Raw genomic sequence first — 20,317 nt, 5'->3', positions numbered from 1 at the left:
TAAGCTCACGTCAACTAGCTAGCTAATTTAGCTGGTTCATTTTTGCCCATGCGAGGAAGTTAGGCTACCTACTCTGGCTAAAATGCTTGCTAGCCTATGAAAAAACTAAAAGTGTAGTATATGACAGACCATAGACTGTCTTGGCAACACAAGGAAGATGGCATTGGCGTTCATCTAGTCTACAATAGTGTGAGTCAATTTTTTATTTTGTGTACAAACACGGACACACACACACACACACACACACACACACACACACACACACACACACACACACACACACACACACACACACACACACACACACACACACACACAGAGAGAGAGAAATCAATACCTTGGACAGCCACATGATATTAAGAAACATTGATTGAGCTAAATAGTTTTTGGTATCTTTAAGTTTGTTTTCAGTCTATTAAACTAAGTATATATTTAGCCTTATTGATTTGATGATGTTTAAATGTTTCAGTTGAAATGGTGCTGGAATAGCAGAGGCATTGCTCCTGTTGTCTTTATGCTGACTTGTGGTATCTACATGGTTATAAATCAGTTTCTGTTTAGTAAACTGTGGAAAACATTAACTTGTTTCACTGTGCCGCAGGTCATATAACTGTTTGTTACGTTCAGTATTTGCGGACAGATGTTGCTCTCTGGTTTTGGGATGAAACAAACGTACGTGTAGTTGAATTGATTCCGCCACTGTGTGACTGTTGTCTTTTCGTTGTCATGGCCTTACTGTATATCACGGTGGAGTACGAACAAATGGGTTACAGAGCACACAACGTTGTAAAATAGCTTTTTTTTTATTGGCTTGGCTTCCCCAGTGATTTTACCCACGCACTGCCACTGATGAACTGTTCGTTCTTTTATCAACTTGACCAGACTCAAAGCTAGGCACATGGACTCCCTCTCAAGGTAAATCTGAACTGATTTGTTCCCTGTTTTACAGCATTGAGTCCCTTCCGGCCGCGTCGTCAACTCCGTCTGGAACCCATCACTCAGGTTACCGCACGTTCTTAAAACAGATATATTGTCGGTAAAAACAATGCCATAAAAAGGAATTCATGATAAAAAAATATTGATATAAGGTACAGGAGTTCTCTGCTTGGGCTGCTGCTGAGACGCAATGGCGCTACGTTTCATTTCACATGTTGATAAATAAAAAAAATTAACTGACAAAGAAAAAGTGTAATTTTTCCGGTCCATTTCTATCCCCATTAGCAGTCGAGTGAGAAAGTGAGACTGTGTGTGTGTGTGTGTGTGTGTGTGTGTGTGTGTGTGTGTGTGTGTGTGTGTGTCACAGTGCCAAGCCCTGCCCATAGCAGTGTGATTACGGCTCACACTGTGATAATGGTTTGTCTCATTCTTCTGACGCAGTCATGGGGGAGTCTGTATTATCTAGAACACACACGCGCACATGCACACACACACATACACGGCAATATGGAGATGTGTTATCAAAATCATCCACAAAAGCCATTCAGTATTAACTAACCTAGCTCAGAGCCATACTACCGGACAAGCGGAGAGCTAGTAGCACATGACGATGATGGCTAAATGGCCTGTGGCAGCAGGGCTGTTCGTTAAGGGAATTTGTGTGTGTGTGTGTGAGATGAGCCCAGTTTAGTGTGAGGAGTGTGCGTGTCGATCTGTGAAATGTGCAGGGATCTGCACGGCCAGGGATAATTGGAAAACTGGGAAGAGGAAAAGGTATCATGGACCATCCCGGTCCCTGCCATCTGTCCCTGGCAAATACTTTCTAAACACTTCCAGAACCTCACTCAAACCAGACACTATCAGAGCAGGAAGCAGGGTAGAGCTGCCTCTGAAATGGAACCCTACTCCCTATATAGTGCACTACTTTTGACCAGGGCCCATAGGGAATAGGGGGCCATTTCAGTCTAGATATGCAGCCAGTGTGCAGTTTACCAAACTAATATGCCACTTTGTCCATTTTGTGACTCAATTGTAAACCAGTATCTGCGACACACATAGGGAATAACGACAAATCTTAATAACTCTCTGAAAATGACAGAGCCGGGAAGTCCCTGGACATCTTCTTAACCAGAGAACGCCAGCAGGGGCAGAGAAGAGGCAGATGTAGAGAGAGAGGGGAGAGAGGAGAAGAAACAGTGGGGTACCGTCGTCTTTAAAGAACAGACGAGGAAAGAGAGCGAGGCAGGGAAGAGACAGAGGGAGAAAGAGAAGAGAGTGTGAGAGAGAGAGAGAAGAAATTGGAGCGAGAGAAAGCAAGTCAGAGAGAAATAAGAGAAGGAGGGTACTCAGACAGGTCCTGTGGTTCTAAGCATGTTATCCCAGAAAATCAAAGACTAGCAGCAGGAGGCCAATCAGAGAGCTTGATGTGAATAAAAAGAGAGACTTTCCGTTAACACACACACACACACACATCTCTGGGTGGTGTGGCAATAGTCAAGCTGCTGCTGGGAAATTTGGCAGGGATAAGGGATCAGACACACACACAAGGTAGCCTGAGGATACCTGACCTTTCCTGTGCGGATGGGCAGCCACCTGGCCAACCATTAGACTAGGGGTTCTTCTTCTCTTCTCTTTACCCTGGGAGAATGTCAGCCCAATTATGATCTCTTCTCCAACCTCCACCCCTCTCTCTTCACCTCCACCGCTTTACTTTCCTTTTTCTTCCCTTTATCGCCATATCTGGCAAATTCATACCCGATTAGAGAGGAGTTAGATGAGAGAGCAGGGGGAGAAGAGAGAGAGAGGGGGATGAGAAATGGGAGGGGGTGCAGAGAACGGAAGAAAGAGGGATAGAGAGAGAGGGGGGCATGTAGCTTAGATTCAGTGTCTCGGGAGCAAACTATGACCCCTCCACTCACCTAAATTGAGTAGTGTACTGACTGGGTTAGACAGGGATGCTGGATAAAGTAGAGCCTGTTCAATACATGCAAAGGTCTGATCCTAGCTTAGCAACAGGGCTGTGATGAATCTAAATCGTGTGGTTCCTAGAACAGACTAGCAATACTCAAGGAATACAGAAACCTTTGGTAGGGCAGTGTGTGTGTGTGTGTGTGTGTGTGTGTGTGTGTGTGTGTGTGTGTGTGTGTGTGTGTGTGTGTGTGTGTGTGTGTGTGTGCGCGTGTGCGTGTGTGCGTGTGTGTGTTGTAATCACAGGGCCAGCTGAGACCAGTCTCATAACAGAGTATTACTAGGAACCCCACTCTGCCTCTCTAATACTCCGAGACAAGGGCCTAAAAAGAGCTCCAACCCCCCTTCCCCTCTCTCTCTCTTTCCACCACTCCTCCCTCGTTCGCTCTCTCCTCCGGCCCGCCCCCCTCCTCCCTCGCTTCAGTGCTAATGAGGAAAAACGGGACACTTTCTATATTACTGTCACATCCCATCACCTAGACTATACCTCACTACCACCACAACCTCCCATGCAGAGAAACACGAGGGAGACAGGAAGGAGGGAGTGAAGAGGGAGGGGGAGGGTAGGAGGGAGATGAGCGAACCCGGAGAAGAAAGTGCAGCTCAACAGATCAGAGTTAATAAACGGAGCAGATGAAGGGGAGGCAGAAAGTGGATGGAGAGAGGAATAGAGGAAGAGGATGGTGGAGAGAGTGGGAGAAGAAAGTGCAGCTCTACAGATCAGAGTTAATAAACGGAGGAGAGGAGAAAGGACAGGGAAAGAGGGGAGAAGTCTATTACCTAATTTAACCAGGATTCACAGTATGTCGCCTGTAAAAAAAAAGCGCAATGTTTATATGATCCCCTTTCAAACAGTCATATTTTTACCTCTTTCTTGTTGGCATTTGCTATTTATACATCCAGTGCTTAGCTGGCATCGGGGAGGGCTGGGAGAAGAGACATTTAACTTTGACCCTGTTTTTGTGACAGTTGTCATGGTAACCTGACTAACCCAGCATTGATTAAGTTCTAGATTCCTCCGACAGAATGCACTGCTATCATTTCTTTACATTCACAACAGTAAGTTGGCTCTTTTTTGCGCATCATACTTGTAAAAAAAAAAACGATTACCTAAACAGTTAACAGTTTTCAGCTGTGCTAACATAATTGCAAAAAGGTTTTCTGATGATTAGCCTTTTAAAATGATAAACTTGGATTAGCTAACACAACGTGCAATTGGAACACAGGAGCGATGGTTGCTGATAATGGGCCTCTGTACGCCCATGTAGATATTCCATTAAAAATCAGCAGTTTCCAGCTACAATAGTCATTAACAAGGTTTACACTGTATTTCTGATCAATTTGATGTTATTTTAATTGAAAAAAACAAGGACATTTGTAAGTGACCATAAAACTTTTGAATGGTAGTGTATAGGTTATGTTTCAATTTGTTAATTTAAAATTATTTTCAAACAAGTTACATTGTCTAACAACAGTTTGAATTGAGGTGTGTTCTGCCTCCTCATTAATTGACATAGAAGAAGCCCATTTCACTGTTGACGACAATTTATGTTTGAGGCTTTCCTGAGCCGGACACACTTCTCTCTTCGACTAGAGCCCAAGCACATCCCCAGTGTTTCCCCAGATCAAGTGCGCAGACGTTTGCATAGTCTTGCACAAACCTTTTCCCCTTGGCACATTTTCAGGCTGGTGCTCAGATTACCTTAATTGTTGTTTTCCTAACAAATAGGGAATAACTTTGGAAATGTGTGTGTTTCTATCAAAGTAATTCTTGCATAGATTGTAATGGACACATGTGATGTGTGTAAAATACTTTTTTGAAGGTTGTACTGATTATAATGAGCTAATGCTAAGCTATTTAGCCAACTATGTGTGGCGCCATGTTTGTTGACATTATAAAATGCATTATGGGTGTCACGTAAACGTTTGTCAGACCAAAGATGTTATAACAAAATGAGGTGAAGGGATGGTTCACTCATCTTTCGAATAAACTTCCGGAAGTGGATGAAGGGAAGTGAATGATGGTAGACGACACACCCTCTTCAACATGCATACTGCAAACAGACCAAACTCATCTTGTCTCCTCTTCTTATCTTTGGTTGACGCGAAAAAAACAAACATGGCGGATCGCACAAACTACCCATCCTCAGATTACTTTCGATTTTTAGAAAGCGTTTTATTCAATTATTTTGATCAATGGTGAGCTCACCTGTGGACTGATTCATTTTAAATAGTAATTGCTATTTGCTAATTCATATTATGGTTTCTGTCAGCTGAGAGTTCGCTAAATATGACCGCTTGTTTTTAATCAATGTCTCCTCAGTTAGCGTTAGGACTAATGTAGCCCACATTTTCCGGTTTGGATGATTGTGTTATGCTGTCACTACTTCTGTGAATGTCTGAACGTTGCATCGAAAAATAAACTGCTCACAATCAGGACGTTAACGTTGTAAGGACTATGTTTGTGCAAAATGTTTCTGTGAAAAAAAAACAGGGTGGCCAGCTCAAACGCTGATTGTTGCGTCAATCCTAACTGGACGTTCTAAATAAGCATTCTAATCACACCAGTTTGAGCGTACACTGCAGGGACCACTATAGAATGATCACACCCGTGCGTTGGTGCGTTGGTACGTGTCAAACGGTTAATGCGTGCCAAAGTCGGTAAGATTTATAGGCGTTGGCGGGTGTTTTAAACATAATACCGCAACCATGTCTACCTCCCTTGCCGGAAATCAAAGTACCGGCTTCACCTTTCCGATACAAAGAAAAGGCGTTAAAAAGAAAACGGCATGGTTAAGTTGGCGAGTTTTCCGTCCTGGTATAAAAGGGATATAAGAGATTAAACTCCAGCAGAAGAGTCTCCCTGCAGACTGTCTTACTTGGCAGCACCTAACTCATAAAGCCTTGTCCATCCCAGGTGTGCGTGTGTGCGTGCGTGTGTGTGTGTGTGTGTGTGAGACAGCACTTCGGAGATCAGCTTTCTTGCGTTTTCTCGGGGGCAGTAGTGAGACAGCAGATGTGTGTGTGTGCGTGTGTTGGCATGTGCTTGTTTGCTGGGGTGAAAGTGTTTCTTGTGTTCCCTTCCCAGTAAGAGTGTCTCCATCACCACTGAACAATGACAAATCCCTGAGGTCGGAGGTTTAAAGGCCACAGAGACCACTCTTCCTCTCATCAATCCATCCTTCCTCTCTAGTGGTACTCGGAGGAACAGAGGCCTGAGAGTCAATTGATGACAAAACTACCAATACAAAAGACAGTGTTACGCACAAAGAAATGAGAGTTTCTCAAGGGTTCTTTGGGAAGGGTGATGGTTCTATGTGGAACAATAATGACTCAAATAACCTTTTGAGCTTTCCAATGGTTCTTTACAATTCACTCAAAAGGGTTCTTCGCTCTTTTAGTGATAATTTAAATGTAGGGTAGACAGCTCATTAGAATATTTTGAGGTGTGGTTTGCTCACAGCTCTTTTTGTACAACTGTGAGTGAGCGTGCCATTCCAGTTCATCTAATGTGTTGTGTTATGCCATTACACATTACAACTATGGCCAGCGACAGTGTCTTGTGAAAGAGTCATAAATAGCCTTGAGTTACTTGAGAACAGTCGACTAAATCAGTCAGTGGTTCTCAGTTCTCTCCTCAGGGACCCCCAGCTGCTCCAGAGGTAGTCCACTTGATTCACCTTGTCAATTAACACAATACTAACGCCTATGGAGTTTCAACAATATAATATGGCTGACCAGAATAACAAGCCCTGTATGGTTCTTCAAAATGATCTACAAAGAACCTTTCAGATTGAGAAAGATTATTTATAGAACCATTCTTCATAATGATTCTATAAAGATATAGCCTGTATATAGTCCCAAAAAGGGTTGTAAACAAAGCGCTGCTTTTTTTGGTGCTATATAGAACCTTTTAAAATGGTTCTTTATAGAACCTTAGGAAAGGGTTCTTTATAGCACCGTACAGGTTCCATTTAGAACCTTATGAGCATGGTTCTTTATTGAGCCTTCAAAAAAGGGTTCTACAGTATTTAGAACCAAAAAGGGTTCCAGCTACGATTACATGCCAAAGAACCCCTTTCTGGTACTATTTAGAACCATTATTTGTTAGTGTGTACATGTCAACATAAACAGGAGTTGGATACAAAAAAAGATAGCTGAAGAAATCAGGACTTCGACATTGCCTGCGCCAGGTGTACCTATTCAATACATCTCGTTACAAAACACTGATTATAACACACAAACACACACACACACACACTGAATATACTCTGACCCTCAGAATACAGAGCACATTCCATTCCCGGCTATCACAGACAAGAAAAGTAAAAGAAGACGAAGAAAATAAGTCCATCATTCTCTGTTGATGCTGAGATCTCTCTCTTTCTCTAAAGTGTTTCCATAGCAAAATTAGTCAGCGAGAGATAGTGGGAGAGTCTTGGCATTTCCCTTTAGGGCTGGGCAATATGGCCAAAATATCACATCACAATTCTTTTCTCACTTGTGACTGTATTTTATGTTTCTTAATAATAAAAGCTCTAAATATGCTTGAGTAGTGGTTTTAATGGGGCTTTCTCTCTTCAGATTGTTAAATGTTTAAAAAAAGTATAATAATTTACCGCATTTCCTGAAATTTCCGCATTTCCTTCACTCATTTGTTATCATTTCCACAGTGTACCACATTTTTCTGTGTTTGTATGCCTCTTTTTTTTTTTGTATGCCTCCTATTTTGGGTTTAATAGCCAACACCATAAAGTCCCAAAGGCAAGACAGGAAGCTTTTCCAATAAACGAGGGAAGACAAGCTATTGGACAACTTTTTTTTAAGTATAGAAAAAAAGAGAGGGCGTAGAGAGAAGAAAAGAGATTACATCAGCGATTCGGCTGATCGATAACTGTGGCTTAGAAGCCCCAGGCTGAGACTCTAGGGGAGCGGACACGAACCACTCTCACTCTCTCTCTCATCTATTCCCCCTCTCTCCTTCCCTCCTTCTCCTCTACCACTCCCTCTCTTCCTATGGAGGGTATAGTACATTGTATTACAGAGTAGGGTCAGCTGGGAGAGCTAGCTGGGGATGAAAATGAATCCCAGTCTTCCCACAGGCACAGAGTGAGGCGGTGTCTCAAATGGCATCTTATTCCCTAGTGCACTACTTGGGCCGTAGCCCTAGTGTCAGTCAGCCTTACAGCAGAACAACAACAGGAAGCTAGGACCAAACCTCTCCACATCACTGCTGTGGTAAACACACTGTAGTACCATGATAGCTGGAGGAGGGCTTTCATCCAATGTCATCAGCTCCTTGCAGATATGGGGGAGGATATGTGTGTGTGTGTGTGTGTGTGTGTGTGTGTGCGCATGTGAATGTCCTGACCAAGGTAGGAAAACATATTATTTTTTTAAAGTCAGGACTTGTTTCATGTCCTGAATTTGTTAAAATGGTATTTTAAGCTTAAGGGTTAGGTTAATGGTTAGGTTTAGGGTTAGTAGTTAGGGTTAGGTTAAGGGTTAGGTTTAGGGGTTAGGGAAAATAGGATTTTGAGTGGGAATACATTTTTACTCCCCAAAAAGTCCAGAAAATTCTCAAAAACAAAGCTGTGTGAGAGTGTATATTTTCTGGCTCTCTTTGTAAGGGTAATATTGTGCCAGTTGTGACTTCAAAGAAGGTTCTGGATCATTTGGGTGGGGGGGGGGGGGGGGTATTTCCCATGTAGACCATTGCTGGTTAGTTCCCCAGTTCCAGGTTTGACTGAAAGGGTAAAGTCAAACTGACAGTTAATGCAATCTGTCCCCCTAGCTCTCCCTTTTCCTCTCTCCTCCATCACTCCCTATTCCTCTCTCGTCATTCCTTTTTCTCTTCCCCCCCCTCTCGTCATCTCGATACACAGGATCTCTATCGCAGGCATAAACTGTATAGTGAGTGTTGTGGTAGGAACATGTCAAATTCAAAGCAGTTGTTAGAGAGATGTAAATAATTCTCTAGCATAAGCTACAGAAACATAGTGGGAATATACTGTATGTTTATATTCTGCACGCATTGCAAAGACGATGACCGGAACTTCATCTCCAGCTGTTCATCATTCATCTCCAGCTGCTGAAATCTTTCCCCGGTTTGACCCATCTGAACCACAGCCTGTGACTGGCTGTCATCTGTGTATGTGTGTCTCCCAGCATAGTGTGTCTCTGAGAGTGACAGGGTGACTGCTTACAGCGATGTGACACAAGTGGGTCACCCAGTCACACGCTGGGCTATGAGGAGTCGGTCTGTCTGATGGCCTCTCCATCACCTCTCACTGGTCCTGGCCTTCATGACATCACAATCATCACAACTCTCCTCACCAACTAGAATTAAGCAATAAGGCCCGAGGAGGTGTGGTATAAACCCCCGAGGTGCCTTATTGCTATCATAAACAGGTTACCAAAGTAATCAGAGCAGTAGAAATACATGTTTTGTCAGACCGGTGGCTGTCAGCCAATCAGCATTCAGGGCTCGAACCACCCAGTTTATAAACAAAAACAACCTCCCAGCCCAGAGCCTAAAGAAAAGTAGAGCACTGTTAAAGACCCAGTAGCTATCCGCCAACAAGCATCCAAGAAAACCGTCTTGTGCCCTGAGACACTCATTAGCAGCGTGTGTGTTCATCCGTGTGTGCGATTGCACACAGCAGGTTTTAATCGATGAATCGAGCAGACTAGCAGTGCTGCTGCCCCGCAAAGACCGAATTGACCGCTGAGCAAGAAGAGGGGATGTCTGCACTTCATCTAATTAAATAACGAGAGCTCTGCTGCTCGGGGGAGAAGGAGGGTTAGGAGGATAGGAAGGAGAGATGGAAAGATGGAGGGAGGGCGAATTTGTTATCTGACTGACTGATGAAGGGCCACTTAATACCGTCTGTTAGTTTCCTTTACCTCCACGAGCAGTAAAACAGAAACAATAACAGCAGAAGCAGACACCACCTCTCTGCTTTCTGTTCTCTATGGCCAGCTGAGCACTGCACTCCATAAGTTAAATCATAGGACTCAGATGAGGCCCTGAATAGCCGCTCCGAGACGAGGCGCCTTATTCCTACTTGCCACAACGGGCTGGAGAAGAAGACTCAAATCAATAGTGTTTGCAAAGTCATTTTCACCAACAGAAAAGTGGATGCTGAGAATGCTGCTTGGGGGCACCCCAACACATTGCCGTCTTGTTGTTGCTGATGTGTGTGTGCTGCGGCTAACGCTGCTGTGTGAGTGCACTGAGACGCTGGTCGGGTCAGAGAGTGGAACAAGCCTCCCGAGGGAAAGGATGGAGAGAGGGATAAAGGTGTGGAGAGGGCAATAAAGGGATGGAGAGAGAAGCACTCGGACCTAGTGTTTTCTGGAACATTCTCAAGACAATGCCCCTAATAAAGCAATTACAAGTCTTCCTCGTGAGTAAACACAAAGGAATTGACCTCCCCTCTGATGTCTTGTTATGTGTGAGTGTGATCCCCAGGCGTACGGCATTGAGTGACTGCCGTGACAACCAAGGCGTCCGGGTGGACGGCGATAAAGAACCGTCAATGACAACCCCTCAAGCATCCCTAGCCTTAGAATGCACTGAGGCATGAGAGAGAGAGGGAGGGAGAAAGAGAACACGAGAGAGGGAGCTATAGAGAGGAAGGGAGAGGGAGAGCGTTTTGGTTTGTTATATATTTCACTCGCTTTCGCAATATTAATATATGTTTCCCATGCCAATAAAGCCCCTTAAATTGAATTGAAATGTAATTGAAGAGAGAGAGAGAGAGAGAGAGAGAGAGAGAGAGAGAGAGAGAGAGAGAGAAGGAAGGAAAGAGAGTGTTAGTGAGAGACAGAGAGAGAGAAAGAGAGGGCGAGAGAGAAGGTGAGAGAGTGTTAGTGAGAGACAGAGAGAGAAAGCACTAAAAGCGAACCTCCTTCGTGTTAATAAAGAAAACACTGTGTTCATCATCATCCCCCCAAAAAACTGCACCAGCTATTAACAACCAACCACAATGTAATCACCAGAGTCCCCTCCAACCCTCCCCAACATAAATCAACAGAGAGACTAGAGGGGCTACACAGCCTGAGAGAGAGCGAGAGAGAGCGAGTCAGAGAGAGACAGACTCCCTCTGACAGGGCAGGTGGTAGACACGTCTCTCCAACCCAATGACTGTAATCATAATTAACCAGCTGATCGTGACGCACCACCGAGGAAAGTCTGTCTCCATGCTATCTTAATTGCAGTGCAGCCTCGCTTTATCGCACGCTGTATTTTGAAGTAACGTTAATTTTACAAATGTAACCCAGCGATTGCATTAAGAACTAATTTGTCTTTCAATTGCTGTCCAACCTGTATTTTTTAGTCAAGTTTTGGAATAGTTACTGATTAGAATAGGTGCCTCTTCAAAGATTTCTCCTGACATTTTCTGGGCAGCTTTGCTACTTTTCTCATTGTATAACCACGATTTGTTGCGCTAAATATGCACATTTTCGAACAAACTCTATATGCATTGTGTAATATGATGTTATAGGACTGTCATCTGAAGAATTCTGAGAAGGTTAGTGAAAAAATTTATATATTTTGGTGGTTTATACGTTATCGCTATTTTTGCCTTGAATCAATGCTGTTGTGATGTTTGCTATTGTGGTAAGCTAATATAACGCTATATTGTGTTTTCGCTGTAAAACACTTAGAAAATCTGAAATATTGGCTGGATTCACAAGATCTGTGTCTTTCATCTGCTGTACGCTGTGTATTTTTAAGAAATGTTTTATGATGAGTAATTAGGTAATACACGATGGTCTCTGTAGTTATTCTAGTCGCTTTGGTGAGAGTTGTGATGGTGGCTAAAATGGTAAACTATGATTTATACCTGAAATATGCACATTTTTCTAACAAAACATATGCTATACAATAAATATGTTATCAGACTGTCATCTGATGAAGTTGTTTCTTGGTTAGTTGCTATTTATATCTTTATTTGGTCGAATTTGTGATAGCTACTGATGGAGTAAAAAAATGGTGGAGTAAAAACGTGGTGTCTTTTGCTAACGTGGTTAGCTAATATATTTACATATTGTGTCTTCCCTGTAAAACATTTTAAAAATCAGAAATGATGGCTGGATTCACAAGATGTGTATCTTTCATTTGGTGTCTTGGACTTGTGATTTCATGAACATTTTATTATATGATATCCCTGTGGCTTTAGGCTAGGCTATGCTAGTCAGCTTTTTTGATGGGGGGGATCCCGGATCCGGGTTTGGGAGGTGTTAGAGGCGCTAATGTTACCACAACTGACTTCACATCAGCATCATTAGAATCAACAGCAGGGTGAAGGGATGAGTGAGTGAGTAGGTAGGTAGAGGATCAAACGGTTTAGAAATGTTCTGTAGACACTACATCGGCACAGTCACAAGACTAAATAATAAACAAGACGGGTTGTAAAACAGCCAGACATAATACAAAGAGGGGGTTATTTAGGGGCTCCCGAGTGACGCAGCGGTCTAAGGCACTGCATCTCAGTGCTAGAGGTGTCACCACAGACACCCTGGTTCAATTCCAGGCTGTATCACAACCGGTCGTGATTGGGAATCCCATAGGGTGGTGCACAATTGGCCCAGCGTCGTCCAGGTAAGAATGATTTGTTCTTAACTGACTTGCCTAGTTAAATTAAATAAATCAAAAATGGAATGCGATAACAAACACAACTGGCCGAATGAACTTTGGCTCTCCAGATGCTATCGCTGGCCAGATAAGATGGCAGATTCCTTCAAATGAAAAATACGATGGGATGTGTATTTGGTTGCTGCGGTCAAGGAGCAGTCGTAGACTTGGATGAAAAAGACAGCCAGCAGATGAAGTTAATCCTAAAAATAACTGAAAGATGAGCTGAGCAGAAGGAAGTTTGGCCCGAGGCTTAATCTGTAGCTCGTATAAAGGACAAACCACACAGCGTAAATCAGGATATGAATATACACAGCATAGTATTAGGACTGGGTCAAATATAGTTTGGAATATCTTTTGGGACTATTAGTTGTTGTGTTGTTGTGTTGTGGTGCTGTGGGCTACAATCTGTGTAGTGCTCCATCGAGAATGTAGCCTAGGATTCCAGGGTAATCTAGTGCTAAGAAATTGTACTGCATGTGTGCACACATGAAATGGCCAAACCAGTGGGGACAAACAACATCATATCTAAGTTTACCTTAATTAGTTAAATCCTTTTAGAAGGAGGGTAGTTTGCTTGTCTGACCACAGCTGAAGCCAACCAAACTAACATCCAAACGGAAAACAGCTTCACTTGAATTAATCAGTCAATACATTCTTGACCAGGCTACCAGTCTATCCCTTTAAAGGCTATTACTGGCTTTTAAATTATTAGTCTGGTCGCAATAAACATTTGTAGAGCGAATGAGGGGAATACTTCCGTGGGGATTGTGTGATCTACCAAACCTGTAGATTTGTGGAGGAAAATAAAGACGTCCCGGTGTAAATCAACCTTGAAACGGCTTCTCTCCGCTGGTATTAAAGTTTAACGACCTGTCTCCATTTAAGACGACAGGCAGAGGGAGGAAGGAGGTAAGGGAGAAAGAGGAGGGAGGGAGGAGAGAGGTAAGGGAGAGGCGAAAGTTGAACACTTTTCAGGGACACTGTAATTAATTAGGTCTAATTAACAGTGTGACCATCTCTCCAGAGACCTATAGTACCTCTGTAACGTGTGTGTGTGTGTGTGTGTGTGTGTGTGTGTGTGTGTGTGTGTGTGTGTGTGTGTGTGTGTGTGTGTGTGTGTGTGTGTGTGTGTGTGTGTGTGTGTGTGTGTGTGTGTGTGTGAACCCAACCCAGAACAGGGACAGCAACAGTCTACTGTGGTTCAGGGGGACCTCTTAAGTACTAATTGCTCATCACGGCAGTCTCGCTCTAAAGTCAGAGAGAGAAAGCCAGGGAGCTTCAACTGGAGAGAACAACATGAAGAGATAAAAGAGCAATTAATCCTTCTCTTACCGAGGCAGCAGCCAACGAATTGTGCATACGACTCATGACAGGAAGTGCAGTAGATAACCAATAAGACAGCTCGAGCAAGAGCGAGAGAGCGAGAGAGGGCGCGTTAGTGTGGTAAAGTGTAGACTGCTGAATGGATGAGAGATAATCTCTCCAAAATGCCCCCCCGTTGTGGTAGACTTAAAAAGGACTAAAGTAGACTTGCCAAGACTGCAGTGGGTTAATCTAGGCCTAATAACACAACAGCTAACACCCAGCACGTCTCTTCTGTTATGTTCTGTTATGTTGAACATCCGTCCCAAACATCTCTGAGCTTTACAAGCCTGCAGGAGAGTGAACTAAGGAGAACTGAGGATGGATTAAACGCTAAGTTGGGATGTAATACTTCCTCTGTTGAACTAACATGTGGCCATCTACTCCAAAAGGAAAAAGGCAAGACTCTCTGTTGAACGAACAAGAAATCACCTGCCTGGCCGGGTCAAAGTACAAAAAAATGCATTTCGTCAAGTTTGGCCACATTCATTGGCTTCACTTGCCTTCAGTTTGAACCTGGTGACACAGAATAACACTGTAATACAGAACACAGGCTGAGTTCTAACACCTACATGTTGAGGATGAAAGATAAGTAAGAGACCTTACTTAGCCAACACTCCTGATGCAGTTGCTACCTTGAGCAAAGCATTTTACGGGAAACATTGACCGCGGATTTAGCCAAAACATGTGTCAAATAAAAGTAAATGTGTATGTGAGAAAGAGTAGTCTTGACGACCGCCAGTTAATATAACAATAAGCGACTTACAGTCGTGTATGAATACATAGTTCCTACCTTGGCCTTGCCGGTGCTCTGTAGAATGTGGACCAGGGCAGAAGCCATCTCCTCCTTGTTCTTCACACTGATGCCAGGCTCCAGCACAGAGCACAGCAACATGTAGTTATTGGTGGTGTACTCTGCAAACTCCTTATACATCTCCATAGGCAGGATGTTCATGCTCTGGTAGCAGGCCTTGATCCGGATCATGGGGCCTGGCGTCTTACCCTTATTGGGCGTCGGCGTGCTCACAGAGTACCATTTCTCCATGAACTGCCTCCCAGTCACCGCGGCGACGGGGATGTTGACCAGTCCAATGTAGTTGTTCTTGTCTTTCTTCTTCTTCTTGTCCGAGTCCTTGTAGAGGTGGGCCGTGATGCTTTTGACGGCCGGGAGGTTGTTGAACTCAAAGTGCTCGCCCCAGAAGACGTTGTCGGTCTTGAGCTTGCAGGTGGTGCGGGCGTACAGCGCGTCGTCCAGACACAGCTCGCAGAAGTACTTCTTCTTGGCAGGAAGGTCCTTGGCTTCGATGATCCACAGCTTCAGCATGTTCTCCACCCGGCGGCTGTTGTCCTGTTTGTGGATAGAGAGAGGGAGGGCTGGGTTTAGGGGTGGATCACAGACCTGGGTCTAGACTCTTGTACATACTCACTGTAACTCAAATACTTTCAAATATTTGAGGGAGCGGAGAGGGGCGGTTAGGGTCAGTGGTAGCCAGATCTGGATCTAATACAAATCTCAAATAGTGTGCAGGTATATTGGTGCCACTAGTAGTTTTCTATGGGAATGTGGTGCTTCTCTCAGTAAACATTGTAGTTTCCGAGCGTTCCAAAAAACGAAAAATAACAGCATATCTAAAATATTTAAAAATACTTGAGGTGTGCTTGATTAAAGCTTGACTCACTGGAGTGCAGGGAGGGTGGGTGAAGATTAGCATTTAACGAGCAATTAAGATGTTAAACCCCCCCAAATTATAAAAAATAAATAAGATGTTAAACATTAATAAGCAGATCGATAGCTGATTAAAATGCACATGTTAATGGGCCTGCACGGTAGCTACTGCATATAAACACAGTTCATTATGCTAATTGAATTTAACCAGTAAAACAATAAGTATCTCATGAATAGAAGTCTGAAACTGGCTTTCTGACTATTTTGGATATGACACGTCATTTAACACCCACCACAAAGACTTTCCTCCCCTTTTCTTGTTTTAAAAAACGCCTTAACATCTGTTTCTCCCGCTGATGTTTACGGACAGACATGCAAACTTACACTGTATCTAATCTGTGGAAAATCACAAAATAATTAAAAACTTGTAAGGTTGAGATGGAAAAATTCATATCTGTGCCAGGAGAGTATTTTGAGAAGAAAAAAGGCAAAGGTTCAAGCCAAACTTTCCCCTGAAAGTTCTAATTAGCAAGTCGTTTGCTAAATAAAGAAAGATGAAAGCGGGAAAGTGCTGTCAGATTAGCATTTTTTGGGGGGGGGGGGGGCTTGACGCAGGGAGCCATATGTTAGCCGCTCGCCTGCCGGCTTTCTGCGCTGTTGTGATTAAAGGAAAACATTTGGAGCCGAGAGGAAAGCGACGGAGGGGAACGGCGAGCGAGAGAAAGAGAGAGCATTGGGACCTCTGTTGGGACCTCTATTTGAAACTGGCAGTCTGGAGACTGTTTGGACTGTGTCCCTTTACAGATCTGTCTCTCTGTCTCACTGGGAGGGCCATCACACCACTGCGGATGTACCAGACCGTGTGGATGAACCAACTGCCTCGGTCTAAATGTCTGACTCAATGGCTCAATTCCAATTAGGTCACTTGGCTGTCTTTCCTGGGCCCTTGTTGAGTTGTGAGCGATAGGTTCGGAATCCAGACGGCCTCTGTACTTGAACTAGATTATCCCCTTCCTTTGTCAGAAGCCTGACAAAGACCTTCTGGTGCAACAGTGTCTGGTTAAAACAACATGAGGCTCCAACAGTGCGTAGGCATCTATTTATTTTATTTAATGAACCTACACTTGGTCAATCATGTCTCACCTTGTTGGGGTGGACGGCTCTCCTCAGGTTCTCCATCCATTTGTCCCTTTCGGCTGACGATCGACAGGAGAAACACTTAGTTCCCGTTGAAGTGGTGACCTGAAACACAGAGAAACACAGTGACTACTGTCCTTCATACCTGGGAAAAACAGATACAGGATACAGAACATAGTTGTACGACTATTGTACAACTAATCTGATCTTGGCTTATGAATACTAGACTACACACACACACACACACACACACACTCTGTGCGGTGAGATGAGGTGTCTGACCGAGGGTTGGTGGAGCTGAAAGAGGAACGATGCGATTGGACAGAATCCTCTGTGGTGATTGGACATAAGAGAGAACGAGAGAGAGAGAGAACGAGAGAGAATATACTAGAGAGAGAAAAAAAAGCGAGAGAAAGAGAGAGCATATGCGAGAGAAAAGAAAGGGCGAGCGAGAGAGAGAGTGGTGCGATGAAGGCGATAGAGAACGGTGAAGGCCTCTTCAGTCCACGCTAGACAATGGCTGGTTATTTTTCACTCTCAGCCTGCTCAGTGCTCGTGGGGTGCTTAGTCACTCACTTTCCTCTCCTCTCAGTGCCGTGTCTACTGGCAGCAGGGCTCGTTTTAGAGCCGCGGTCCTGCTGTGTGCGTGTGCGTATGGTAATTGGGATCATCTCAAGGCAGTGCTCCTGTGGTGTGTGTGTGTGTGTGTGTGTGTGTGTGTGTGTGTGTGTGTGTGTGTGTGTGTGTGTGTGTGTGTGTGTGTGTGTGTGTGTGTGTGTGTGTGTGTGTGTGTGTGTGTGTGTGTGTGTGTGTGTGTGTGTGTGTGCGTGTGTGTCAGTGTGCTCTCAATGAAGAGGGCCTTGCCAGGTGTATTATGTGGGTGTGTGTTCAAGTGAATGTGTCTCTAGTGTTTATCTCTCTCATTGAAGAAATATATTTAAAAAAGCTAATTTTGTGTATACAAGCGTGTGTGCACTTGTGTGTCTGCATATTTGCAGCCCCTGACTTCAAAGCAGTTATCCTGGCCCTAGATGCTGTGAGTATGTGAGTGCACGCGTGTTTGTGAATGTGTGTGCATACGCTTGTGTGTGCCCGCTTACTGCATGTGCGTCAGTGTGTGTGTCTGCCTGTGTGTGTGTGTGTGTGTGTGTGTGTTTCCATGTGTTCTGACCCTCACCTCGAAGCAGTAGTCCTGTCCGAGGATGGAGCTGTGAACAGGTTTGATGAGCACCTCATCCTCCATACTGAGGTCCACGGCCTCCACAGCACTACCGGGGCTGAGCAACGACTCGTGGCTGCGAGACTCCTTCAGCCTCGGCATCAGATGAGATCTGGAGGGGGAGGGAAAGAGGGGGGGGGGGGGGGTAGTTAACACGCATGGGTGAGAGGGTGGGTGTGTGTGTGTGTGTGAGAGAGAAAGAGAGAGAGGGGAAGAGAGAGAGAGATGTGTGTGTGAAAAGAGAAGACACTGTAAGTGAGGAAGAGAGAAAGCCATAGGTATGCTCCTAAGTCCTTTCTCAATGTCGGCAGGGGACACCCTCAGTCCTCAGCTCAGCCCTACATATACAGGTAACTGACAAAATAATGGAAACACTTTAGTAAATGAGTTATACAAAGTATATTGAAAGCAGGTGCTGGTTCCTGAGTTAATTAAGCAATTAACATCCCATCATGCTTAGGGTCATGCATAAAAATGCTGGGCAGGCCATTCTTTTGGATACCATGGCTATGCCTCCATATGATGACAATGTCCCCATCCACAGGGCACGAGTGGTCACTGAACGGTTTGATGAGCATGAAAACGATGTAAACCATATGCCATGGCCGTCTCAGTCAACAGATCTCAACCCAATTGAACACATATGGGAGATTCTGGAGCGACGCCTGAGACGGCGTTTTTCACCACCATCAACAAAACACCCAGTGATGAAATTTCTCATGGAAGAATGGTCTCGCATCCCTCAAATAGAGTTCCAGACACTTTAGAATCTATGCCAAGGTGCATTGATGCTGTTCTGGCTCGTGGGTGGCCCAACGGGGCGGCAGGTAGCCTAGTGGTTAGAGTGTTGGACTTGTAACCGAAAGGTTGCAAGATCGACTCCTCGAGCAGACATGGTACAGACATGGTACACGAGCAGACATGGTAAAACGATATACAGTATATGCAAATTATTGAATGAGGAAATGTATGCTCGTTAAGATAGGGACAATTGTTTAATTACTGTGTTGTTAAACGCAGCTCTGCACACACACACACACACACACATACACACACACACACACACACACACACACACACTTCTATAACAGCTAGCTGACTACAATGCTCTTGAGTGCTCACACTCAGTACATTCAGTTCAAATAAAGACTGACTTAAAGCCCGCATCCATCTTTCAGCCACAGAAGAATGGAAAAACAAAGAGGTTTCTTTTGGCACAGTGTTTGATATCGACCCACTTGCTCTGTCTGAGAGAGTGCTTTCTACTGCCACCTGAAAACACACAAAAGACTGTTCTGTTCAGTTACAGTTCTATAGGAAAATATAGTCTGAGATAAGACGGTAGTGCTACAGAAGCTGAGGGAGGTTTCCATTAACACATATAAGTCCACAATCGTATCATGGCCACTTTTGATAATGTCACACCGACAGTCAACAATACAGCCCAAATCAAAATCCTACTATATACAGTATGATCTTATGAGATACGTATAAAGCCACTGGAAAGCGCACACGATACTGGGACACTTTAAAGGCCACCATTGATGATGTCATCACAGAGGGAAGAATGGTTAAGCCAGCTATAGAATCAAGCATCTGCATCAGCCAATGAAAAGGCTCCATCACAGGTATAATACTGACAGTAAATGAAACATAATATTCTGCACAATATTTGAGTGCCCTACCAAGCTAATTGGCGCGAAGCATCCACATTTCTGTTCTCCCTCAATTTAAAACACAAATCAACAGCTATACCACCTATATATGTTAATTGACATGTAAGCACTACGCCTCTTAGAGAGATCGAGAAGGAGAGCTGCGCCATTTTTCCACATTTTGTTGTGTTACAGCCTGAATTTAAAATGAATTACATTGAGATAGCAACAATGTCAAAGTGGAGTTTTGTTTTTAGAAATTTCAACAAACGTCTTGAGTCAATAAGTGTTCAACCGCTTTGGTATGGCAAGTTTACATACGTTCAGGAGGAAGAATTTGCTTAACAAGTCACATAATAAGTTGCATGGATTCACTCTGTGTGCAATAATAGTGTTTAACATGATTTTTTAAATAATTACCCCATCTCTGTAACCCACACATACAATTATCTGTAGGCTCCCTCCATCAAATAGAGAATTTCAAGCACAGATTCAACCGCAAAGACCAGGGAGGTTTTCCAATGACTCGCAAAGAAGGGCATCTATCGGAAGATCGGTAAAAAAAAATGCTGACAATTTTTTTTAATTTTCAAATTTTATTTCACCTTTATTTAACCAGGTAGTATTGGAAGCTATTTTGTAGATGACATCGCCGAAGTCGAGGATCGGTAGGACAGTCAGTTTTACTAGGGTAAGTTTGAGTGAAGTGTGAGTGAAGGAGTCTTTGT

The 20,317-nt window shown here is 43.9% G+C and overlaps 1 protein-coding gene across 3 annotated transcripts in view; it reads right to left on the bottom strand.

Annotated features, from left to right (window-relative positions):
• The window catches only part of LOC129863739 (disabled homolog 2-interacting protein-like), a 94,466-nt gene that overhangs the window by 29,111 nt on the left and 45,038 nt on the right, over positions 1–20,317 (bottom strand). For all 3 annotated transcript variants that reach the window (XM_055935967.1, XM_055935966.1, XM_055935968.1), the window contains exons 2-4: positions 17,893–18,046; positions 16,722–16,820; positions 14,706–15,260 (exon numbers count right to left, since the gene is read on the bottom strand). In XM_055935967.1, coding sequence (XP_055791942.1) covers positions 14,706–15,260; positions 16,722–16,820; positions 17,893–18,036 — 798 coding nt within the window. In that variant the 5' untranslated portion in view covers positions 18,037–18,046. The remainder of the gene's footprint in view (positions 1–14,705; positions 15,261–16,721; positions 16,821–17,892; positions 18,047–20,317) is intronic.

Source organism: Salvelinus fontinalis, chromosome 10 (genome assembly GCF_029448725.1).
Source record: "Salvelinus fontinalis isolate EN_2023a chromosome 10, ASM2944872v1, whole genome shotgun sequence".
In the NCBI taxonomy this organism is placed as follows: Eukaryota; Metazoa; Chordata; class Actinopteri; order Salmoniformes; family Salmonidae; genus Salvelinus; species Salvelinus fontinalis.
This window is presented reverse-complemented; position numbering and strand designations above follow the sequence as displayed.